This window comes from Brachyistius frenatus, unplaced genomic scaffold (assembly GCF_029030835.1).
Source record: "Brachyistius frenatus isolate BFR_SWC_R1_liver_20210118 unplaced genomic scaffold, ASM2903083v1 Contig_264, whole genome shotgun sequence".
In the NCBI taxonomy this organism is placed as follows: Eukaryota; Metazoa; Chordata; class Actinopteri; family Embiotocidae; genus Brachyistius; species Brachyistius frenatus.
In genome coordinates this window covers 207,808-232,500 of record NW_027210863.1, presented here as the reverse complement: position 1 = coordinate 232,500, position 24,693 = coordinate 207,808, and the positions used below count along the sequence as shown (strand labels likewise).

The following is a 24,693-nucleotide window of genomic DNA, read 5'->3' as shown; positions in this document are numbered from 1 at the left end:
GGACACGTTTCTTTACTTCACCTGAGTGAGTTCTGGTGACAGTCGGTGCTGTCGGTGTGACGGGAAGAGGACTTGAAGTCGGAGGACTTGAAGTCGGAGGACTTTGTGTCGCTGACCGGAAGGACTGTGTGCTCAACGACTTCTGCTGAACTGTGAGTTTTACATGTTTGTGTGTCTGTCGGCGGCACCGAACAGCGTTCACACTTAGTGTGTGTGTGTGTGTGTGTGTGTGTGTGTGTGTGTGTGTGTGTGTGTGTGTGTGTGTGTGTGTGTGTGTGTGCGCGCGCTTTCAGTTACGTGATGTATAGAAGATAAGCTATCAGTTTCATCAGCAACTAGAGGCAACCATAAATGTGATACATCCTCTCAATATGTGGGACGTGGGACGAGACATAAAAATGCTGTTCAGTCCACATGAAGTGGGACACCTGGTCCGAATACTAACACACTGCTGTTCTGTGCTTACCTCAAATAACCGTAACCTTTGAATGCATCTCCGGACAACATGTCTGCAGCTTCATCATTACTTTACTCAGAAAATAACGTGTTCTTGTGCTCCTTAATGAAGAAGAAACACTTTGGTGCTGCGTTCTGCAACAGCTGCATTTCTTCACACCTGCTCTTTTCAAACTCTTTATCTCGGTGGTCTCTTCCTGCTGCGCAGCTACGATGGTGTCCGTTGAGTGTGGAAAGATTCCAGTGTTTCATATGCAATTCTCGGTCTGTTTTGAGTGCATCATCTGGGTACTAATAGGTCACTGCACTGTGAACTCAAAACTCAACATAGCGATTGTTAGTATGCAAGTGCGCCATCGTTTGCATACAATAGTCAATAATGTATATTTCCATCACTTTAGTTCAACAAAGTTAACATCAGGCTGTTTTTAAGGTTCCTCTGGATCTCTAAAATAAAACTTTATTAATCCCACGGTGGCGAAATTCAGTCATCACAGCAGCTTAAGGATACAGGTTGAAAAGATTGTAAATACAATGCAAATTTTTTTATTTATTTTTTATGTAAGAAAATAGAAAAACACCTTGTACAAATACATATACACACACGCAATATACATTGAATAGACCTTTTACCTACACTAATTGTTCCAATCATTTTAAGTGAGCGTGTCCAATTTCAGTCACGTTCCTGCAATTTTTTTCACAATAAAAGCCTTTTTAAGTAACAAAGGGTTTCTGTGTACTGACATGCTGAAGGGCTTTTATTTTGAAACATACAAGAAGTGTCGAGTTTGTATTAACAGCGTAATACAGTGACATTAGCAGGGTGTTAGGAAGCAGATCAAGACAACTGAGAACATTTTATTTTCCTCACTCGGAGGAAAAATAAGTTTCGGTGTTGATTCGGTGCTCCGGCAGGTTTGTGTGTGATGCGTTCAAATGTTACGGGACCGCGTGCTATTTGAAACAACACTACATGTTCACAAACGACACAAGCGTACCAACATGCAAGTGAAAGTGTGTGTGACGGCCTGCGGAGTGAAACATGTTTGTGTGATGTTCTCTGCCAGAGGCATATGGATTTATTACAAACATTTTGATCAGATTTATTGTACTGCATTTTGACCGATATTTGTTCAAGGTCCAGTGAGAGGCCCACATGTTTTATTTTGCAGTCCATATCGAGACAATTTTCATTCAACATGATTTCAGGGGTGTTGTTTGTTTATTTATTTATACTAATTTTGTTGCGGTTTGTTCTGTTTTTAAGTTAAAATCAAATATTTGCATTGAAATTTTTGCAGTAAACAAACAGAGACATTTGTGGTCCGTTGTGGATTTCTGTGTTTACCTGAGGAGTTAAAGATAGGTAAGTCTAAACAATCCCAATTAGTCGAGTCAAAGCATCTTGGACATAGTTTGGAGTGGTGGGATGTTACCGTACCGCTGGATGTATGGACTCCAAACAACATACCACAACCAGTGTTACAGTAGAAGTAGCTTCACTATTTGCATTTCTAATTTCCCACTTTTTCAGCTTGTCAGTTAGTGAAGCCAAACTTTTCCAGATAACATGTCTCAAGGACAGTAGAGTAATACATCAGCAATAACAACATTAAACATTGAACATCAAAAATCCAAAGTTTATTCAACGCTGAGTGGAATCATCATCAGCTTTACAAGGTGCAGAAGGATTTCTTTATGGCACAAGAAACAGATGAAGGTCATACGTTTCCAGTTCAAGTGTAAAGGCCACAAAAAGAGCTTTTAGAAGAAGTATAATAATAATAATGATGATAATAATAATCTCACTGTGAGGGATCACGGGTAAATGATGACTGCTGATCATTGTGGTATCTGATGCATCGGAAAAGTCACAGAGTGGTTTGGATTTAGTTTTCCAGACTGTATAAAAACTTCTTAAATGATGTGGTGCTGCAGTGGAAGTGGAAGCGTTGCCGCGGGCCAGCAGCGCCGGGCGGGGGGCCAGCCTCTCTGTAATGGGTCGGACACGCCGATACTCTGAATTAGAGCCGCTCAATTCAAAGACGCTGCTTACATCAAGTTCAGCCGCCATCAAAAAGGGAGAAACAATTCATGAAGTTGAGAAACAAGTCAACAAACAGGATAATTGTTTTTTTCTTGATAGGCCGACCATTGTTCCCCCCCCCCTCTCCACACACACACACACACACACACACACACACACACACACACACACACACACACCTTCACAGCTTGTGGCAGCCGAGATTGCCCTCCGAGAAAATAGCTTTCTCTGGACCGTGTCCAGCCGGCCCACCCCTCGGAAATTGAACCTGCTGCCCAGTGTTGCTGCAGCGAGGCTGTTTGGAGGGGATAGCAGAGGCGGGAGGGCTGTGTGGCCATCTCAAGTTTCATTAAAGACAAGCAAGCAGGGCAACCTCGGGACCCTCAATTAAGCCCCCACTTCTAGTGTGTGTTGGGAGTGTGTGTGTGTGGGGGGGGGGGGTCGAGTTGTAAAAAGCAATATCCTGAAGGCTCGCTGTGTAATTCTCGGTCACAACTCTCTCTTTGAGCTGAGACCTTTACGAAGTCACCTCAATTATACTGTACCACTCTCCTCTAATCGGGGACTTTCACACAACCTGACAGAAAGCATTTTCATAATAAAGTTTGGGAGTCGCTGCGCTGCGTTTTCCTACCGCGTGCACACGTCTGAGTCTCGTCGGACCCAAACGAGGTTAAATTCCACATTTAGACCTGTTTGCTCCGAAGGTGTTTCCGGAGGTTCTGATGTGCTGAGGCCACAGACTGTTTCTAAAAGTGTTCGTAGCATCAGGTCTGAAAAATGGTTCTGATCCAGAAGTGTCTTCAGCTGCAATACCAGCGAGTGCCACTAGAGGTCGGCTCCAAAAAGCCTCCGGCTCCATAGACTCCCATTCAACTTCTCTCATCAAATCCAAAGTGAATAAAATGTGTCCATCAGTTCTCTCGGTGTTGTTAGCTAAAGTCACTCCTTCTTCTTAGTTTTCTGGAGGTCCATCTGAAAATAATCCCTCATTCATTAGAAAAGAAGATTCAAGAAGACCTGTTTTTGGGGGCGTGTCTGTTTGATTGACAGGCCTGTGGTGCAGTCAGGTTACAGCTATCGGTGGGCGGGACGTAGTATCGTCAGGTTTCCAATCAGATCGGTCAGATCCACCGCTGGCTCCTCCCCCAGCTCGTCCAAATATGGTCACTTCCTGTTCACAAACCAATGATGACATCACTGATGGTTGATGACATCACTGATGGATGATGGTTGGCTAAGTCAGAGGAGGTTAGGGGGGAAATAACGAAAAGAAAAAATGTAAAATGTGTCTGTTTTGTTGTTAAATGTAAGTGACTGATGTCCCCGTCTCTCCGTGTCTCCTCACAGCACAGCCGAATCCGCCGAAAATTCACGAAGGATGGTGGGCGTACAAGGAAGTGGTGCAGGGCAGCTTTGTTCCAGGTAAGTCCTCAAACAGCGTGCAGCGCTTTGATGCCTGAAGTGTCCCACAGAATACTGATGTCCCCGCATACACTTTAAACACACGACGCACTTGATCCTGAAAGGGCTTATTACATATTTAAGATAACATCGGGCCACCTTGCCGTTGGCGATAGTTTTACTTTCTCATTCTGACAAAAGCTTCTCGCCCTCCTCACGCAGCCCGACCGCTGATGGATTGACAGCGGCTCACCTTTTCCATCTTGTTGTGTATCTGAGTGTCAGGCCAATTATTTTCCACAGATTGTGTTTTTCTGCTGAGCTGAGGTGCTTTTGATAAAGCCTGCAGGTGCACGAGTGTGTGTGTACGTGAGGTAATGTTTGTCCTTATGAGGACCGAACGTCTGCATGGAGAGAACAATTAGGAACATTCAAACAGAGGACGTTTAGTTTGAACTCCTGCAGTTGCATCAAAGAGGACTTTAGCTGAAGGGTTGAAGGTGAGCAGTGAAGTTTCAGACGATGAAGCAGCAGTGAGGGCTGAGTTTCTGGAGAAGTCTGAACAAAGGCCTCGTTGGCACCATTAAACTGAATCTTTAGCTCGGCTTTCACCCCAAATGCACCAGTTGTAAGGTGTAAAATGACACGTAGAAAGGTAATTGCTTCCTTGTTAACTGGTGCTGACTAATCGCATTAGCTTCCTTACTACTTTCAGTAGACAGGCAGGGTGCGTTAACAACATGCTGATGTTCAGGTCTGGTTTTCAGCAGTTTGATGTTGAGGTTTGTCCACTGATAGCTTAATTTAGCCTTTTATTTTGCATTTGTACATTTACGTAATCAACTGTAGTAGCGTTCACCTGTGTTTACCGTCTGTGCTGCTGTGTGATGAGGCAGGAAACACCCAAACGCAGCAGAGCAGAGAAACAGACAAATCAGCTCCATCTTTAGGAACAGAAAACTGCCTGAGCGACTCACACAGCTGAAATGAAACTGGTGTGCAGGAACTAAGTAAATAAATAGTAGTTACTGGATGTAACCGGAGCTCTATGAGTACGTATACGTGCTTTGTTTCTTCCTCTCACAAGAAAATAGTTGAGGAAACACTGCAGATGTCGAGACCCTGCAGACTGTCCACAGGAAAGTACACTGAATGTGCACATTTCCCAATGAACTCCCAAACAGTCCAGTCTTCAGGTGCTTCCATGTAAGTCTGGCTAGTTATCAGTCACGGCCATGTTTCCTCCAGGGTTTGAGAAGGTAACGTGTTTTAGAAGAAGGCTGGAGATCAGAGTCGAGGTGACGCTCCCGGGAATAAAAGCCCACGTCCAGAGGAACAGGGGAGGCCGTGTGATCTGTGCAGTGAATAAACGGCGAGGCTTCCCCAGCATGTCCACACATACATAAACAGGCGTCTGTTTGTCCTTCCCTCCGGCACCGACGGCTCGGCGGTTGAGCTGCTCCGTTTATATCTCGGCTATCTTCAAGCAGTTCTCCACGGCGCACTTGTTTTAGCCGCTGTACAACAGCTGGAGCAGTTAAACACTGTTCACCATCCTCCCGTGGTTGTGCAGACAATTCCCAACTCTAGTTACCCTGCTCAGCAGCCGGCAGGTCTTCATCGCTGGAACATAGAAGAGGAAGAAAAAGCTTTTCACTGCAAATGAAGCTCAGTTTAATGATGCAGACAGAAATAATATTGATGGAGCGTTTTCTTATTGGAGCTCGGACAGTGATGAAAGATTGCACTGAAAATTGAAGTTTGTGCCGTTTCAGACATGTCGGATGGATGTGCACATTTCAGCACGTCACAGTAATGATGTACTTCCTTAAAGCAGCGATCCATTACAGGAAGTGTTACGTAACGTCTCCTCCACCAGCAGATCATCGGTGCGACAGCTACGGACTCGTCAAAGGTTTTGAGTTCTTCCTTGTGACAGTTATAGAAGTTCTTAACAAAAAGTTGCATCTTATAATATCAGTCAAAATAGTATCGTAGAAACTGGAACAGAAATAATACTCCTCCCTCGCCGGGAAAAGCAGTAATATGGTGTAAATGTCCACTCAGCTCTCTCCTGCTTACCTGTTAATGGCCCATTTGGCTTCACTGAGAATGTGTCTCCACGGAGGTCAGACGCTTCATCTTGGAATATTTGCATCCCAAGGTTAGGAAAGCAGATGGAATCTGCTCCTCCGGCCGTATCGCTGCGGCTGACCTTTGGAATATTGCTTATCCTCTTAGAGCGCTCTCAATTAGCTTTACATTTGGTGAAGGTCAGATATAACGATATAAAAGTGCTGCTTCTCTCTCCCCTCTGCTGTCGCCCGTGTTTCTCCGGCGGGTCGTAACGTTTAACCCTCGGAGCCGGTAGAAGCTCTGCCGTCTCTTCTGCAGCGTCATCGTGTCTCGTCGGCTCGCACCTTTATTCCACCATCGCATCTCAGAGCTGTGCTTCTTAGTTTGCTCATTTCACTGTAATTAATGGATGCGTGTACTTTATTTAATTTATGCGCTCATTACTTTGTGTCTGCTGTATGATTTTATGATTCGGCTGAACTTTAATTAACATGGCAGTGCAAATGCACAAGGAAAATAATCTTATTAGAATTTTCCCCAGCGTACAACCTGCTGTGTTGTAAAAGTCTATTTAAACTTATTAAAATGTCAAAGGACCAGAAACGGCACAGAAAAGCAGAGCTGGCGTTCGAGTCGGTTAATAAGCTGCCATTGTGATGTTGGACTCATTTAACGTAACGATATTACAAATACTGAAGCTGAGTGTTGTGTCTGAGAGTTGAATGTGTATGAAGGATGATGAAAGTGTTTAAATTAATATGAGGGATTGTGACAGGTCAGTGTGTGTGAAGGGATCGGATCAAAACGACTTGAAGTCAAACTCCTGTTTTCCTCCAAGAGAAGAAAATATCATCTGTCTGAAGTAATCACCACTTCGCTGTGTGCGTCTTTGTTCTTTCTAACGATGGGCTCTTTGATTGACTGGGCCGATGCTTTTTAAATTACTGTGTTTCAGGATAATTCTGGTTTATGTCAACCTGCTCATTTTCCCATTAATGTAGCTGTCGCAGCTCATTCAGGTAAACATTGTGTTTTTCTTTGGAAAGCTGCAGAGAGCTCACGTTAGCTAACGCTCCAGAAGGATTCAGTGAAGCCGACTTTGATGTTAAGAACTTGAAGACTTATGAAGCGTCTCTGTGGGGATATTTATTGTATATATATAGAAATATGGAGCAGACGCCTTGTGTGAAGGAGAGACTGAAGGACTGATTTCCAGACAGAGGGCCTCGGTCTGCCTCAGGCTGCCTGCATGCGCTTTGTTTAAGAAATGATATTGTCACATTTAAGAAAGTTTGCAGATGGTAATGTTTATTCTGGGTACTTGGATGAGAGTGTACGTTGGGAGGCGGTCGACGATGGAAATTAGGAAGAAGGTTTCATGTGATTCTATTTTTAGATCCACTCGAGTCCCTGTGCTATACCTGTTTAAAGATGACTAAAACACAACAAGTGGGCGACTTATCTTCCCGAAGTAGCAAAAGAAACGGCATGTCGGAAGTTGAATCGTATTTCTTTTATTCACAATGTGCTTTTCACTTGTCGGAGTAGAACTTTGGATTCAGGGTGGACGAATGTCAAAAAACGTAGCAAAGCTGAGAATAAAAATAAAAATTACAATTACTGACCTCCCTCAGAAAAAGAACAATAAGCCAATCAGCTCCTTTTAACATGCACGCATATTCCCACCTAACACGTATAAAAACTCTGTCTGAGTCACAACTTTTTCAAAAGGACTGATGACAGATTGTCTCTCGGCCAACAAAAAGTAACGGAAACATTTGATTTCCTGCGACAGCTTTGCAGTAAAAGTTGCTCCAACTTTTGTCTGTTGAGTGTTTTTAATGTGAAACAGCAGCATTCTCAGTTCAGTCCTGAAAATACTGCAGATGCCAAAAGAATTCATAACTCAAGGTCAACTTCATCTTTTATTCCTCGGCATTTGGCGTACCTCAGCCTCTTCATAGGCACGACAAATCCACTCAGTGGTCATGAAACAAATTAATGTTCAGGCCCTCTTTTTAATGCTGGCCACTGACAACTGGAAATAGTGCTTCTGAGGATGATGTGAAAGTGTTGGAAGCTCAGGCACATGTTGTCTCTTTCCTTTACAGGGAACAAATCATGTTTTTTGTGATTTAGTTGCTTCACCCTCAAAATTTCCAGAACAAATTCAGCCGCTGTGACCTGCTGTTGTCGGTGAAGCGGGCGTACAGCCCTGCTACCTCTTTTCCATGTGAGCCTTCCCGAGTGCCAGCAGAACTCAGGGCTCGGGTACATTTGTCCCTCTGTGTGGCCGAAAACCTGCTGCTACCCTCCCAGTTCGAGCGATGTAATGGGGCAGCGCTGGGAGAAGTCTCCCACCCCACCCCCACCCCCCGAGGCTAATGGCAGAGCGGCGGAGGATGAGTGGGAGGATGGAGAGGGAAGAGCTGTAGTGTCGGGCAGAGAGCCATGAGAGTGCTCAGACTGACATAAGGATGCTTTTAGTTTTAGCTAATGGTCTAAAAGTGACATCGCTCTAAATTTCAAACACAGACTCTCATTACAGGCGTAGCGCTCCATTTTGTTTCCCATGGATCCATATTAGGAGACTTTGTTGTTGTTGTTGATTTAGGATTAAAATGTTTAACTACGCTCTTATACTGTATTAGCAGAAATAATCAGAATGAGTGTTGCTGATAATTCTAAAAGGCTCATTATTGGATGTATAACAGTTACTCATTTCTAATAAATGCATCACTCAAAATAGAATTTGTAACCTTTGTAGTGATTTACAAATGTATGGATGTTGTTAAAGGGCTGCTTCACCCAAAACACAAGTATCCTGTTTGATCTCTGGTGTTGAGTGGTATCAAGGCCTGCACATTTGGGTTGTGCTCTGCTTCTGAAACTTCCTCAAACCTAATAAAATGAAAGTACAAAAGAATATGATGATTTGTAAATCATGTAAACCTATATTAAATTGAAAATACACCAAAGACAACATATCAAATGTTGAAACTAAGAAATTGTGTTGTTCTACTAAATATATGCTATTTTTTTATTTGATGGCAGCAACGCATCTCTAAAAAAGTAGGGACAGGATCAACAAAAAACGGGAAAAGTGGTGTAACACAAAAAAAATGTAAACACCTGGTGGAACATCTGACAACTAATGAGGTTACCATGGCAACAAATCAGTAACATGATTGGGTATAAAAAGATGATTTCAGAGAGGCGGAGTCTCAGCAGTGAAGATGGGGAGAGGTTCACCACTCTGTGAAAGACTGTGTTGGAAAATAGTTCAACAATCTAAGAATAATGTTCTTCAACATAAAACTACAAAGAATTAGTGGATTTCATCACCTACGGTTTATAATATCATTAAAAGATTCAGAGAATCTGGAGAAATCTGTGAACACAAGGGACAAGGCTGGAAACCAATATTGGATGATGGTGATCTTCGGGCCCTCAGGCAGCACTGCATTAAAAACACACTATTCTGGAGTGGAAATCACTGCATGGGCTCAGGAACACTTGTGAAAACCATCGTCTGTGAACACAGTTCATCGCTGCGTCCACAAATGCAGGTTAAAACTCTCCAAAGAAGAAACCAGATAGAAACATGGTCCAGAAACACCGCCGCCTTCTCCGGGCTAAAGAGGAGAGAGACCACACAGCTTCTTTTTTTTTTTTTTTTTATCAGTTCACAGTTCAAAAGCTGGGCTGGTATGATGGTGCATTGGTGTACATGGCATTTGATATGTTCTCTTTGGTCTATTTTCCATTAAATATGGTTTACATGATTTGCAAATCATCACATTCTGTTTTTATTTGCATTTTACAAAGCATCGCAACTTTTTTGGTAGTGGCTTTAGCGTCTGGAAACCGTGTTCACATAACCTTTGTCTAGCCACTTTGAAGGATGGGCCAATCAGGAACCGGTGGAGGTGGCACATTGTGATGACGTTGAGGTCTAACTTTTTCTCTTTTTGTTTTAGTTCATGTTGTTGCAGGCGTTATAGTTTCAGTGCATGTGGTAGTCAATGCTGATTGGTTAAAGGCTACTCCAAGAGTTTCAAAATGACCTCATGGTCTACGCTCAATAAGCTGTAATGACTGGAAACAGTCCTCAGTGGAGCATGGACTGACCCATATGCAGGGAATTTGGGTCTGGTAACACCAGCTCATGTGAAGACAGCAGGATGGATACAAATAGGAGTGTTTCTTTACTGTTGTACATCTGTGAGTCTGAAAAGCGTTCTTTTCTCTAAAGAGTAGTTTGGGTTCATCTGTGACGGTCGTGTTCATCATGCTGAAACAAACAGATCGCAACCAGTAAGCAGTGTAAGTCAGGAGAGCTTAGCCAATCCTCCAAAAAGACCCTTTAACCTTCGATAACTCTAAACCTGCGCGGCGGGATACTTCGAAGTAAGCAAGGAAACTGAGAAACGAGGTAGCGTGAACTTTTTTAATGGGTGCGTTTTTTTATTTTGTAGCCTGGCTGTCATGTCAGCCACTTCTCTGTTTTACGCGGTTATCATTACGCTTCTTGCTGTTAACACAGCGTGGAGAACAGCTCTTGATCTTGAACGTGTGAGCATCTGACCTAATCATCAGACCTTATCTTACATCTCCACATCTGATACTGTGTTTGCTGGGACGTCAGTGCGTTTTGTCACAGCTTCTCAGTGCCAGAATTTAATTTCATCCCATGTTTTCCCCTCCTCATGCTCTTGTTTGATGGCCACTTTTGTTTCCAACTCTCAAAGAAGCAGCTGCAGTTTTTCTAGCAGGCTTGTGAGCTGATTAACAATTTTTTTTTCACATCCCGCTGAGACAAGAACCAAGCACCAATTATAGAATTTTAGCTGCCATTCGCAAAGTCCAAAAAGCAGTGTTGTGAAAAATCCTCTCAAATGTTTTTTTTGTGTTGTTTTTTTTCTGCACCAGCTAAGCTTCTCTGTGAATCAATGGAGGATGCCTAATTGGCAGGTACTTTGTATGTGTTTGGCAGGTAGTGAGCTCTTCTTCAAGTGGCAATCACTGATCGAAAACCAATTAAAAGAGCACAGACTCCGTTGGCAGGGCCACGGACGATTTGCCGCCAACCGGTTTTATGTGAAGAAAATGGATATTCAATAGCACATTGCCAGCTTGTTTTGAGTGTGCTCAAGCCAGCCCCTGCACTGGAAGAAGGAGTCAGAGTCTGAAATGTTGGAGGAACAGTGATGTGGCATGGAGGCAGGTCTGATGAGGAGGCTCCGAGTGGTGCGATCAGAGTCCAGCAGATGGTTCCTGAGAGCCAGCGCTGCACACCAGAGGCTATTTGATGGGCAGCCGGCATCCAGCTGAACAGATTTGGCCCCAGTGGAAATTTCTCCAACCTATCATGGTGAAATATTACCTTCTGCACTCCTACACTGCTGCAGTATTGTCCCACTTTGTTACACAGTGGTAGCATCCATGCCTTTTCCACTTTGTAGTTTAGCGTTGAGGTTCCCACAAATGGGACAGATAACACATTGGACCACTTTGGCTCGACTCTTTTTAAAGAATGTGAAAATAGAAGAGGGTCCTCCAGGCTTCCAGCTTCTTTGTGAGGCAGGAATTTACTCCTGTGTGAGTGCTGAAATGTTCTGCAGATTTAAAAAGCTCAGATGGCTTCTCTGAACTCCACAGGGAGATTTACTTCCTCTTTTAGTGTCCAAAAATAATTCATACGGCTCTGCATGCTTCACACAACGAAAGAAGATTTTTACTTTCGGAAATATTTTTTTGTTGTCAACCTGCTGGACGTTGTGTAGGACCAAGCAGGAAAGGCTCAAGTAGAGATGGGTGAGTGTTACAGAAGCACGTGGGTCAGTGTGTGTGTAGAACGGGGATGAAGAGGACCTTTAGTTTGGTCCATCTGCCTTATTGAGCTCCAGCTTAACCACACCAGAGAACCATGCAGCTGTTTGGTAGGACTGAGCATCCCTTTTCATTTTGTGTTCATGAGCTTTGATTAGACGTTTGTCTTTTGTTTGCATTGTGTTTTTTTCTTTGCCAGGAAAGTTCACAGGTAATTAGTGAGCTTTGTCAGTGTTTGTGGCCAGTGCTCTGCTCTGAAGTCTGAATAAAGTGCTTCTCAGATTCATACTGTGCAGCTGGACCTTGTTGGGAGTAGGGGGTGTCACACCCTCCATCGGGGTCGTTACACTGTGGAGCTTGTGGCAAATGAAGAGGATGATATTCAGAAATTGTTTCTGCACACAAGACTCAAGAGAGGAGCATCATTGAGATATGGTGATGTGCACTAGAAAGGATGGTCTAATAATGTGATCATTAAAGTTATATCGGTCTCCAGTTTCTATAGCTTTCAAATATATGATGGACCAAAGGCATGTAAAGAGGATGGAGGATACATGAATGAGGAGGAAAGGAAATATGAAGAAAAAACTGGTCCAACTCTATTCTACTGCTCCAGTTAATATGACGGTTGTACTTGTCCACCTCGTGCATGTGACTAGTCCAGCGTGCTTGATGGACATGTCTGTTGTCTCAGATGAATGTCCTGTCCCGTGCAACTGTTGTCTCCCTGTGTTGCTGCTTCCATCTGTAGTTTTGGTTTTGACAGAGTTCATAGAGAGAAAGTTAGTGGTAAAACACACACACACACACACACACACACACACACACACACACACACACACACACACACACACACACACACACACAGTGAGGATAATAATTCAGTTTAAGCAGAGCAGATGGAAACATGCTGCTCTGATGTCCAGGCAGCATTTACATTTTTGGTTTCTTTCTGTCAATTTCTAACATGATATTTGGAAAATCCTACACATGCACACTCACAGCTGCCTGAACACACACACACACACACACACACACACACACACACACACACACACACACACACACACACACACACACACACACACACACACAGAGAGAGAGACACACACACTGGTGTACACACAGTGACAGCTGTGGGTATTAAATGGCAGTGATGGATGGGGTTCAGACAGGATGGCCCTCGTAACCTCCCCTTTATTTACCCTCCACTGACTGACGGGGGGAGGGGGAGTAGAGAGGAGGAGGGGGTGAGGAGAGGAGAGGAGAAATGATGAAAAGGAGAGAAGGAAAGAAGTAGAGGAAAGGAGAAAAATAAACTGACAGGAAGAGAGAAAAAGGGGAAGAAGGAAGAGAACAGATAACAAGATGACAGAAAGCAGATGATGTAAGGAAGGGAAAGGATTGGAAAGAATGAAAGGAAGAGAACCAGAGAGGAGATGACAAGAAGAAGAAGAGAAGGGAGGAGAGGAGAAACAGAAGAAGGGTGAGGAGCAAAGGAAACAGATGAAAGGGTGGAAAGTAAGGGGGCTGGATAAAAAGAGATGAGCAAAGGTCATGTATAAGGAAAATAAAACATGAAAGGGGATAGAAGAGGGGGAAAGGAAAGGAGGAAGAGGAGAGGATAACAGCAGCTAAAGTAAAGGAGAAAATAGGAATGGAAATGTAAGCAGAGAGGTTATGACTTAAAAGAGGGCTGAGATGAGGAGGAAGAGAGAAGATGGAAAAGGAGAGGAGAGGACAGAGGAGATGATAGATGTGCAGGGAGGATGGAGGGAGAAGTCCGAGTGAGACCAGGCGAGGAGATGAAAGCAGAGGCAACGAGAGCGTGGGGGGAATAGAGATGGAGGGTGGGAGTCTTCAAGAGCCAGGCAAAGATGGGAAAATAGAAAAATATTCAGGAAGACTCTTTACTCTCCTCCTCTCCATCCTGGACTTCTCCAGGTCCACCTGTCCATCACAGTGACCTCCCACTGATCCGACCAGGGGAAGAATCCACACTCTTCTTCTTCTGTCGGTCATTTAGATGTTCTCAGTCAAAACCGGCCGTCAGGGTCCTGATTCAAGTCTAATCTGTCTTTTCTCTCATTCAGTTTACTGTCAGTTGGTTTTACCTTCACACATCATCAAGACCACCTTTCTGTACTATACGAGTGGGACCGGTTTCAGCCTCAGGTAACACCAAACATGGTGTCGTCGCAGTTAAAAGGATTTTTATTGTATTTACTTCATTGTGCTCGTCTCTCAGAACAGTGCAGATTGGTGGCAAAGATATACAAATAGAAAGAAAAAATATTTTTTGCAAAAAATAAAATAAAAAATAAATTCCTAAACTGAAATAAAGATATATGGATTTGATGCGGTGTGTGTGTGTGTGTGTGTGTGTGTGTGTGTGTGTGTGTGTGTGTGTGTGTGTGTGTGTGTGTGTGTGTGTGTGTGTGTGTGAGTGTCCATGAATGCTCCTCAGCACTCAGTGACGGTCACAACCAGCAAACATTTCGGTGTTCAACATGTTCAGATTTACTGATGATGTCATCACATTTGTCCACTTTTATGTTGTCGTGACGACACTTCTGACCCAAACATCTACCGATCCATTCGATATCCAATCTGTCCAAAGTCCTAGAATCACTGGTGAGGTCACAGCGACGTCAGTAACTGTCACTGCACCCTTCGCAGGTCTGTCCGAGGCTTGTGATACTGCTGAGTAAGATGCTTTTGGTGGGTTTTTCCTACATTTGATCTAAAAGTGTCTGATAGGTTTCAAACTGTTGCTGCAGAAGGTTTCAGATCACGTCTGATGGTTGAAGAAGGATCCATATTTGGACTGCTGCTACAGTACATATTTTCCAACTTAGCATTATAATGTACATTTATGCACGTGATACCATCTTGTATACTTATTGGCGCCATCAAAAACAGGCCGGCCTCTCACAAGAACTTGTAGTATTCATGTTCCCAGTGATCCAAACAGAGACCTCACTGATACAGTCCAGCTCTATAAATACTTGTGGTTTTCTGTCTTCTTATGAAATTCCTGCTCATCATTTTTTTTACAAAATCTAAACTATTTTTACATCCAGACAGACATTGGGATGTCTCGGCGCCGGTGACAACTGCGACTGGAGGCAGCAGGGTTTGGGTTTTTCGGGTAATCTGTCCCGTTCTCAAACACATCATGTCTGAAGATTTCCTTCAGATCAAGTCATACTGTTGTAGCCCTTCTTCAGACTGACTTTCAAAGTTCATCATACTGACTCTGAGCTAGAGGTCCAAGCCCCGATCCAGAATGAACCAATGGAAAACATTCCTCAAGCTGGCGTGCATGAGTCAAAGACCCGATCCAGACACGACCTGGATCACCTGATCCAATGGAGACCAACACAAACACCGTCAGAGCAGCATCATGTGCTCTCACTGAATTTAAGCAATTAAAAAGCTGCTGCTAATAATAGAAAAAACAAAATAATTAGTTTATGTGGTCTAAAGCCAGATTAATTGAGAGTCCATTTCCACTCTAAATGCAGCATTTGTCTCCCGCCGTGATGGTGTTTAGCTTGTATTTCTAATTATAATGAGATCTTGACCTCAATGAGATTTCCTGAATAAATAAAGCAGACTATTCCTACAATTCCCTTTTGTCCAGTGATTTCCTCATTGGTCAATGAAAACAAGCTTCTCTCACCAGTTTTCAGAAACACGAACATGATCAGCACATGCACTCGACCTGTGGAGTCCTCGACAGATAGGTGACACACACACGTCCTCCCGACGAGACTGAGTAGATTACGTAAGCATCAAATATGTACGCGCAAGTTCATGTCCAAACATGTATGTATACCGGGAACAAAAAGAAAGAAAAGTCCCTGGCATTGAATGTTATTAGCACGTACCAACCATCAGTGACGTCATCGTTGGTTTATGAACGTTATGATGGGCCTCCAGAAAACTAAGATCTAAAGTGACTTTAGCTAACAACACCGAGATAACTGATGGACACATTTTATTCACTTTGGATTTGATGAGAGAAGTTGAATGGGAGTCTATGGAGCCGGAGGCTTTTTGGAGCCGACCTCTAGTGGCACTCGCTGGTATTGCAGCTGAAGACACTTCTGGATCAGAACCATTTTACAGACCTGAAGCTACGAACTCTTTTATAAAAAGTCAGTAGTTACAGTGCTTCATGGACCTCATCCAGGAGCCCCATGGCCTGTCCACAGTATGCCGGCTCACTAATCCATCCATTATAACAACAAGTCAGTGACTTATTACATTGTGACTGGTAGGGGAGACAGTGAGTGGTCTTTTATAAACAGTCTGTGGTTGTTGGCTGTAACTGTTAGCATCTGACGGGCTAACTGTGCGGCAGCATTCAGTCCACGAAGCGTCGTGCTGCAACGTTAAAATCCCCAGAAGATGATGTGACACGAGGAGGAGACGGCTTCACCTCCCACCGTGGACGTCTCTGACAAATAGCATTTCCTTTTATTGATATTGATACTGTGTACTGAGAGGATTACAAATTGTGATATAAGTCAAATAATGTGTTGTTGTCTGAGCCCGGTGCAGGACGAAGAAGATTACAGAGGAAAATGCAGGATTACATCTGGTTCCCGTCGGCAGCGCGGCCTGTTTGTTTTAGCTTCTCTGCTGCATGTCGGCGGCTCACGTTGTGTGTTCAGCTCCTCCGAGTGGCATTTAGGAGAATTAGAGTACAGTGTGTGCAGAGCAGCTGTACACTTCAGGAAGCTGCTGATGCTCGTAGTCCTGTTAGATTTACGTCAGTTTGGTGAATGGTGTCGTGTTAAAGTTCTTCCACATGAAAACAAACACAGACTGCTTACAGACGACACCAGCTGCGTTAGATTTACCTGTTTATAATGAGGAAAAAACACATTCACATCACATTTTTGCTTTTTCAACAACAAGTGAAGCTGCAGCTCGAGGCAGGTGGATGAAACGCTCCCTCAGAGGGACTCGGTGTTGAGAACAGTTGTTTGTGAGAACGGTCAGCTGACTGCAGCAGCTCAGTGTTAGATGACGGGATTGTGTTGCGACGGCTGCCGCGCTCCGGTGGAAACTATAAACTTCATCCTCGGTCTCGTCACGTTCTCCACTTTGCTTATGGAGCTGGAACGGCAGTCAGCATTGTATGGTAAGGAAGAGGGGGGCATTATGCAGAGTGCTGCAGCAGACACTGATGGCTTCTAGCACTCACAAATCAATAGTGGTCAATAAGACGCACATCTGCTGCTTCATCCAGTCACTGCAGAAACATCTGGAAAGTCTGTATTACTCATGTTAGTATAAATAATCCTGTGAAGCATCAAAGTAGAAGTCATTTAGTTAGTCAGATTTATCTGAGTGAAGTTTTCAGTTTATGTTTTATCTCCAGCTGACAGGAAACAAACAGCTTTAACTCCAGCATCTGAAGCGTTTCACGAGTTTCAAGATTATAATTTTTTTTTATAGCAGATCAATTTTTATGCAAGTTTAAATACTTCTTACTGTAGCTCTTTTTTAGTCAAATATTTCTGTCTGTTTCTTGTGATGATCCATCTGTTAGCAGGAAGCAGCTTGTTTGAAATCTGGTTTTCTCAGAAGACACTAATTCCTAAACTGAAATAAAGATATATGGATTTGATGCAGTGTGTGTGTGTGTGTGTGTGTGTGTGTGTGTGTGTGTGTGTGTGTGTGTGTGTGTGTGTGTGTGTGTGTGTGTGTGTGTGTGTGTTGTGTAGAGGAGAACGAGTGTCTGGGTTTCTCGGTTCAGTAGAACTGTTCTTCTCCATTTTTATTGAATTTTCAGGGTTTCCATTCAGAAATATCTTCAGTGTTCAGAAACCAGGAAACACAGGGTGGTCCTTGTGCCATATCGAATCATTCCCCAGAATATAGATACCAATTTTAATATGATAAAAAAGTAATTCTACTGTGTTGCTGGTCATATTCGGCCTCGTGGAGGAGTTTCGGTTCCAACATATCTGATGTCAAACAAACTGCATGACTGCGAGCTCTTACTGAATATTTGAAATCAGACTTTTACGTTTATACTGACATATAAAAGTATAAAACGTATTTAGTTCAAACTTTATGTTCTTGAAATGTATGATACAATAGTTATCAATATTCTGTTATTTCGTCAAGAATATCATTATTGTCGGCCGTATCGCTCACCTCTCGTCCTGGAAAACATCTGTTTACATTCAGACCAACCCTTTCACGTCTATAACATCCTGTTTTGACAGATAATTCTGCCATGTAACCGTTGAGAAGAAGACATTCAGGTGTGAATCAGATCTGCAGATGTAAAATCCTTTCTGTCACCAGCATCTACTTTCTACTTTCTTTTATTTGCACACATAACGGACCTGTAAACTTAAAGGTCATATTTAACCTGTGGAGCAGCAGTGTGACTGAACAATAACCACACGACATGTCACCACATCAAATTTGAGACGTGTTGCAGCAGTCAGAACCTGAAGCTGCCTGTCAGGTTTAATGATGGTGAATGAAATAGATACAGAACTGCTAACATGAATCATGTTTGTTGGAACTGGTAGTTTTAGTTGAATTTCTTGGTCAGTCTGTGCAGCATTTTTTTTTTTTTACATTTAAAATAAACTGCAGTAAATTATTTAGAAACAGCAGTTGTGATTTACATCAGTGGTTTGATTGGTTATTAAATGTTGATCTGTCCTCGAAGCCATCTCACTTTGTCTTCTCAGTCAGACTTACGTGGACGTCCAGACATCTTTTCACGTGCAAAACCATTAAATATATGTTCACGGAGAGACAAACAGAAGTGTTGTTTGGTTGGAAGTTGCAGGTAAATTCCTCTGCTGGGAGTTGAACATCACAGCAGCTGGTTTGTTCTGAACTTCTGGACTCGGGCAGGTTTTGTGAAGCTGTTGACTGTGAAGTGACTTTCTCATCAACCTCTCTGGTTCTGCCAACTTTACTTTTTAATTTAATTTAAATTTAAAAAATGGAAAATTCTGCTTGTGACATTTTTTTGCTATATATATTATTTCTTTTTTATTTTTTGTCTTTTCTTTTTTTGCAATGACTGCAACATATTTTTTTCAGACAGTGATGGATACTTTAATAGGTAGCATCTTAGTAAATAAGATAAAACGTAACATTTCAGGTAACTGTTACAGTCTACATTATAAACTGTTCTTTATATACGTACTGCTAAACAGCCCGTCAAAGCTACGTCCACTAAAAGTGTATTTATTCCACTGACAGGCTCAGTTTGTTTTTCTCAGTAACTGACAACTTTATGGAAAGAATCACTGCAGATATCAACCTTTTTTTTGTTTCACCAGAAACAGCCGTAAAATATTTAAATTCCTTATTTTATTAATGGAGTCTGATTGGTATTGGGCTGTGGTTACGCCCACATCATAAACTCTCCTTCCTCTGAAAAGGTCCTCGACTCCTTTTGAAAACCTTCAAAATCCAGAAAACCGTTGCTTTCATAATTATATCTGTCCTTCACTTTCACTGTCTGCTGGCCTCTTTTGGACCCTCAGAACGGGCCTTTTACACTGAAACACAACATTAAACTAAGCAAACAGCCGAGTAAATGAGATTTATTCTTCCTGCATTCAGAGGTCCAGCTTTCCCACATTTGCAGCCTGGCGTGCTGCCGAATGTGTGACATTGAGCAGCAGATAGTTCCATGTAAATACATGAGCGGCTGAGGGCCGGGCCTGGGATGGAGTCTCCATTAAGTTGGGTAATACAGCGCGACGCTGTTTAAACAAAGCTCCTCAACGGGACCCTGCTGCAGTTCAACCCCGGTGCCGGTAGGATTCCTCCCCGGAGCGGACCGTAATGAGGAAGGAGTGACCCCCCCGTCGATAACCAAATCTGCTCCACATCTCTGAGCAAGGACACAAAGATGAATTATCAGCGAGGAAGTCACAGTGGGGACTGAGTGCAGCGGGCAGATAATGACATAACTATTCATTTGCCCTCATCGTTGGCTCTCCTTTCATCACTCGTGCCCAGCAGTGGCTTTTTTATATGTTTTACCAAGTGCGGAGTGACATTGTGCTCCATCTCCTGCAGTGGGAAGGTGATGAAAGAGCGGTGTAAAGTGTGTGTCACAGCAGGAGAGGAGGGATGAGCTGTGTACAGTTTACAGCGTGGCAGCCTTTCACTCAGAATAACCTTTTCCTGCTCTGTCTGATTGAGAAATTGCATCAGCTGCGCGAGGCACACGACGCAAACATCAATTGAACCCAGGAAATCATGTTTCAGTCGCTGGGTCTCCTCCACAGCCCTCAATCTACCGGAGAGCTCCCTCCTAACGAATCTCACCTGAAGATGATTGCAGTGTTTTCTCTCAGAGGTCATAAAAACACTCTCCCATCCGCCATCTGTAACCAGAACCTCGTTGACTTGCCAGCTTTGTAAAGTAACACATTCATAAGAAGTTGACTGGAACAGATTAATGATGTTTTTAATGCATGGCAAGACAGATGAGTCCTCGCAGCTTCCCAAGTTTCCACCCCATCTTTCATACACTTTCCTCGCTCCAAACTTCTAAACTCAGCAAGCTGTCTGCATAGCGATGAGAGTGTGAATCACTGGCAGCGTGAGGCAGCTCGGATTATGATATTATCTACAAGCGGGCGATTGTACCGATCCAAATCAATCAATCACAGAGCGGCTTTCCAAAGGAAATGACTCAATTACTGCACCTGTCAAACAGACAAATACCAGCCGCTGTGTAAAGTGCTGAGGGCGGCGTGGACTTCTAACAGGCAGCATCACAAGGAATTATCTGAGAATACATCGTCGTCGTGGTGATGTTTAAAAAATTACAGCATTAAAGAGCTGTTTCACCCAAAAACTTGTCTGTTACCAGTGCAGATCAGGATTTTAGAGTCCATTGTTAGAGAGTCCATTAATGGTTTTCTGAAACCACTACATACACTGTGACACAACCACTTAAAAAAACAAACATGAAATGACTTCAGCGAGAAACAAAATCACCACACATGCATAATTACTACAATAAACAACCAGGAGAGGTGGAAATGACCGCAGAGACATGAAGCGACTGTAAAATGATGACAAAAAGGTCCCAAACCGACCACCACACACTCTGTTGCTCCATCTTTCACTCCACCGGGACATGGCATCCAGCATGGAGCACTTAGTCCTAATTAAAGCATCATTTTAGCGGCCTGTCGCGTTACAGAAATGTTCATTTCAGGATGATACTGATATTTCATTTCTGAGCCTTCATACTGAAGATGTGCAGAATTATAATAAATGATTTCAGAAAGATGCAAAATGACTTCACAGAGATGCTGAATCACAAAAGAGATGACAGAATATATTTTTGAAGATACCAGTAGAATCAGAATCTAGTTTTGAAGGTACCAGTAGAATCTAGTTTTGAAGGCACCGGTAGAATCTAGTTTTGAAGGCACCGGTAGAATCTAGTTTTGAAGGCACCGGTAGAATCTAGTTTTGAAGGTACCAGTAGAATCTAGTTTTGAAGGTACCAGTAGAATCTAGTTTTGAAGGTACCAGTAGAATCTAGTTTTGAAGGTACCAGTAGAATCTAGTTTTGAAGGTACCAGTAGAATCTAGTTTTGAAGGTACCAGTAGAATCTAGTTTTGAAGGTACCAGTAGAATCTAGTTTTGAAGGTACCAGTAGAAGCACATTCCTGTGAGCTCCACTGTAAACGTGGATCAGCCACCGTGTTATTGCGTTGTGTCCTTGGACAGAGTGACAGATGATGTGTTGAAGTGTTAACCGTGTCCTCAGGAGACCGCTGCAGGGTACTGCTCCTCAGTTGAAGGGTTACCGGGGTAATATCAGTTTCATTATCACCCTCGCTTCATTTCCCTTCATCCGTTTCCCCCTCTGAGCGTTACAGGGCTACGTGTGTGTCTGGCAGGCCACAGAGCTCCGGGCGGATATCCACCCCGGCCGGCCTGATGTAAATTCACTCGGCGTTTTTATGAGCTGAAAGGCATAGCGAGCTGCCTGCTGCTGTGGGAGCAGACAAATGGATCGGGTTGACCATGCTCTGCAAACAAATCACACTCCGACAGGACCCAGCGTGATTTGTTTGTGTGCGTAAGTGTGTGTCTGTTCTCGATGCTGAAGGGTTGATGAATATTTCATTCATTAGAAGTAAAGCAGAACGAGAGAAGAGAGCTCACGGTCAACTTCAGCCTGCCCTCTTAGCTCTCAAACCAGAATCAGTCAGGATGACCGCGCTGTGAAAAACCACCCAGACATCTTTAAACCCTGCAAACATGTTGATGGAGAATCAATAGAGATCAAAGTCTGCTCCGACTCTGTGATCAGAATGTGATGGAATGTCCTGTCAGACTCCGTGAACTATAAATGTATATAAACTGAAAATGGAGGAAATTTAAAAGATGTTTTCAACAGTGATGATGAAATAGTTGAATGGCATTACTTAGATGGTAAAATCAGATTTATAAATGTAAGCTAACCCGTCCTTTTACAACCCTGTTTCCAAAACAGTTGGAACGCTGTGTAAAATGTAAAAAAAAAAAAAAAAAAAAAAAAAAAGATATTTAATTGAAAATAGACCAAAAACAACATATCAAATGTTGAAACTAAAATGTTATTGTTTTATGAAAAATATCTTCTCATTTTAGATCTGATGTCAGCATCACGTCTCTATAAAATTGTTCCAGGATCATGTTCGCCACTGAGCTGCATCAACTCTTCTTTTAACAACACTCTGGAAACGTTGGGGAACTGAGGAGACCAGTTTCTGGAGTTTTGAAAGTGAAATGTGGTCCCATTCTTGCCTGATAGAGGATTTCAGCTGCTCAACAGTTCAGGTTCTCCTTTGTTGATGTCCTGATGCTCCAGATGTTTTCAATGATTGACAGGTCTGGACTGCAGGAGGCCACTTTATCAGCGGACTCTTCTACTAGAGAACCATGCTGTTGGAATACGTGCAGAATGTGGTTGGACGTTGTTCTGCTGAAATAAACAAGACCTTCCCTGAAAGAGACGTTGTCTGGATGGCAGCATATGTTGCTCCAAAACCTGAATATATCATTCAGCATTAATGCTTCCTTCCAGATGTTCAAGCTACCCATGCCATGTGCACTAATGCATCCTGTACCATCACAGATGCTGGCTTTAGAACTGAGCTGATAACAAGCTGGATGGTCCCTCTCCTCTTTAACCTGGAGGATGCAGCGTCCATGATTTCCAAACAGAATCTCAGATTGTGATCCATCAGACCTCAGGACAGTCGTCCACTTCACCTCAGTCCATCTTCAATGATCTCGGTCCAGAGAAGGCGGCGGTGTTTCTGGATCATGTTTCTATCTGGTTTCTTCTTTGGAGAGTTTTAACAGCATTTGTGGACGCAGCGATGAACTGTGTTCACAGACGATGGTTTTCACAAGTGTTCCTGAGCCCATGCAGTGATTTCCACTCCAGAATAGTGTGTTTTTAATGCAGTGCTGCCTGAGGGCCCGAAGATCACCACCATCCAATATTGGTTTCCAGCCTTGTCCCTTGTGTTCAGAGATTTCTCCAGATTCTCTGAATCTTTTAATGATATTATGAACCGTAGACGATGAAATCCACTAATTCCTTGCAGTTTTATGTTGAGGAACATTATTATCACAGTCACAAAATGTATATCTGATAATTTGGCCCATAGAAATAAAACTCCATAACCTATGGTTGTCCTTTTGCTTGTTAAAATATAATATAATAATACACCCGGCACAGAATGAGTAAGTTACCTGGAGGTGCTACTAAGCTAGGATAACAAAGAGCCACACACTCCCGCTTTGGTGGAATTTCCACCTTCTGTATGAGTGGAGGCGAAAAGGCAGTGTTTCCATTATGCTTTAGTTTGGACTGGTGATGTCAGCCCTGAACTACATGAATGTGATTGGTCCTCTACAGTCTCATGTTCTGTTGTTCTTCTGTCATTGGTGAAGCTGAACAGTCACTCGTTCCACAGTATGAACAGCAGTACTTGTATTGCTATTATTTTGCAAAACTGCAGCTCCAGTTTACCAACAGTTGAACCCAACATCCAACATTTTCCATGTTCCACATCCTCAGGACTTTCATACCTACTCCTCAGATCTTCATCTTAAAGCTTGTCTCTGTTGTGACTGTGAACAAATGAGGAAGCTAAATGAGAAGGAGATGAGAGACTTGGCAGTAAAATGAGAGACAACTGAGAAAAATGAGAGAGACTACTATCAGTAGGCCTCGTTAGTGCTGTTTGCATTGTTCTTGTGAAGGTTTGAAGGTTTCTGGTTGCACACAGGATTTAATTCAGGAAGTATTATCCTGGTGAGCAAAATAAAAACGTATTTGTTAAAGCGTAAAGGGCTTCCTGGTTATATATGAAGCATTAAGAGATTAAGTGAGCAGTGTATTAAACACATATGCGAGTGTTGTTCATCACATCCTGTCATGAATACATCTGATTTCCATAATCCCCTCTGCGTCGGCTGGTGGACGAGTCACCTCCGTGCGTTGAGACTGTGATACTGTTGCTGTCGGAGGCTGTAAAGACGTTGACCGTTCATCCGGCGGCTGCTTCTCTCCCGTCAGACGCAGGCTCTAGTATCGCTGCCGGCCTGCAGGGTTGGAGGGAAATCTGGTGTCGACCCTGTGATGAAAATAAATCTCCACAACATGTCCCTCTCTGCTCATTACCATGGAAACGTCATTAAATGAGCACTGCGGGCTTTAATGGATCCTGCGGTCCACGTGCATCTGTGTTGTTGAACTTGTCTCTGCTGTATGAGCACATCTCATGTATGTGCTGCTGAATTCCTCATGAGAACATATGGCAGCGGAGAGCAAACATGAAGTAATTGC

The 24,693-nt window shown here is 43.1% G+C and overlaps 1 protein-coding gene across 1 annotated transcript in view; it reads left to right on the top strand.

The window, feature by feature from the left end:
- The window catches only part of ca10a (carbonic anhydrase Xa), a 240,203-nt gene that overhangs the window by 24,180 nt on the left and 191,330 nt on the right, over positions 1-24,693 (top strand). The window contains exon 2 of the mRNA XM_069721457.1: positions 3,857-3,931. Within this exon, the coding sequence (XP_069577558.1) occupies positions 3,857-3,931 (75 nt within the window). The remainder of the gene's footprint in view (positions 1-3,856; positions 3,932-24,693) is intronic.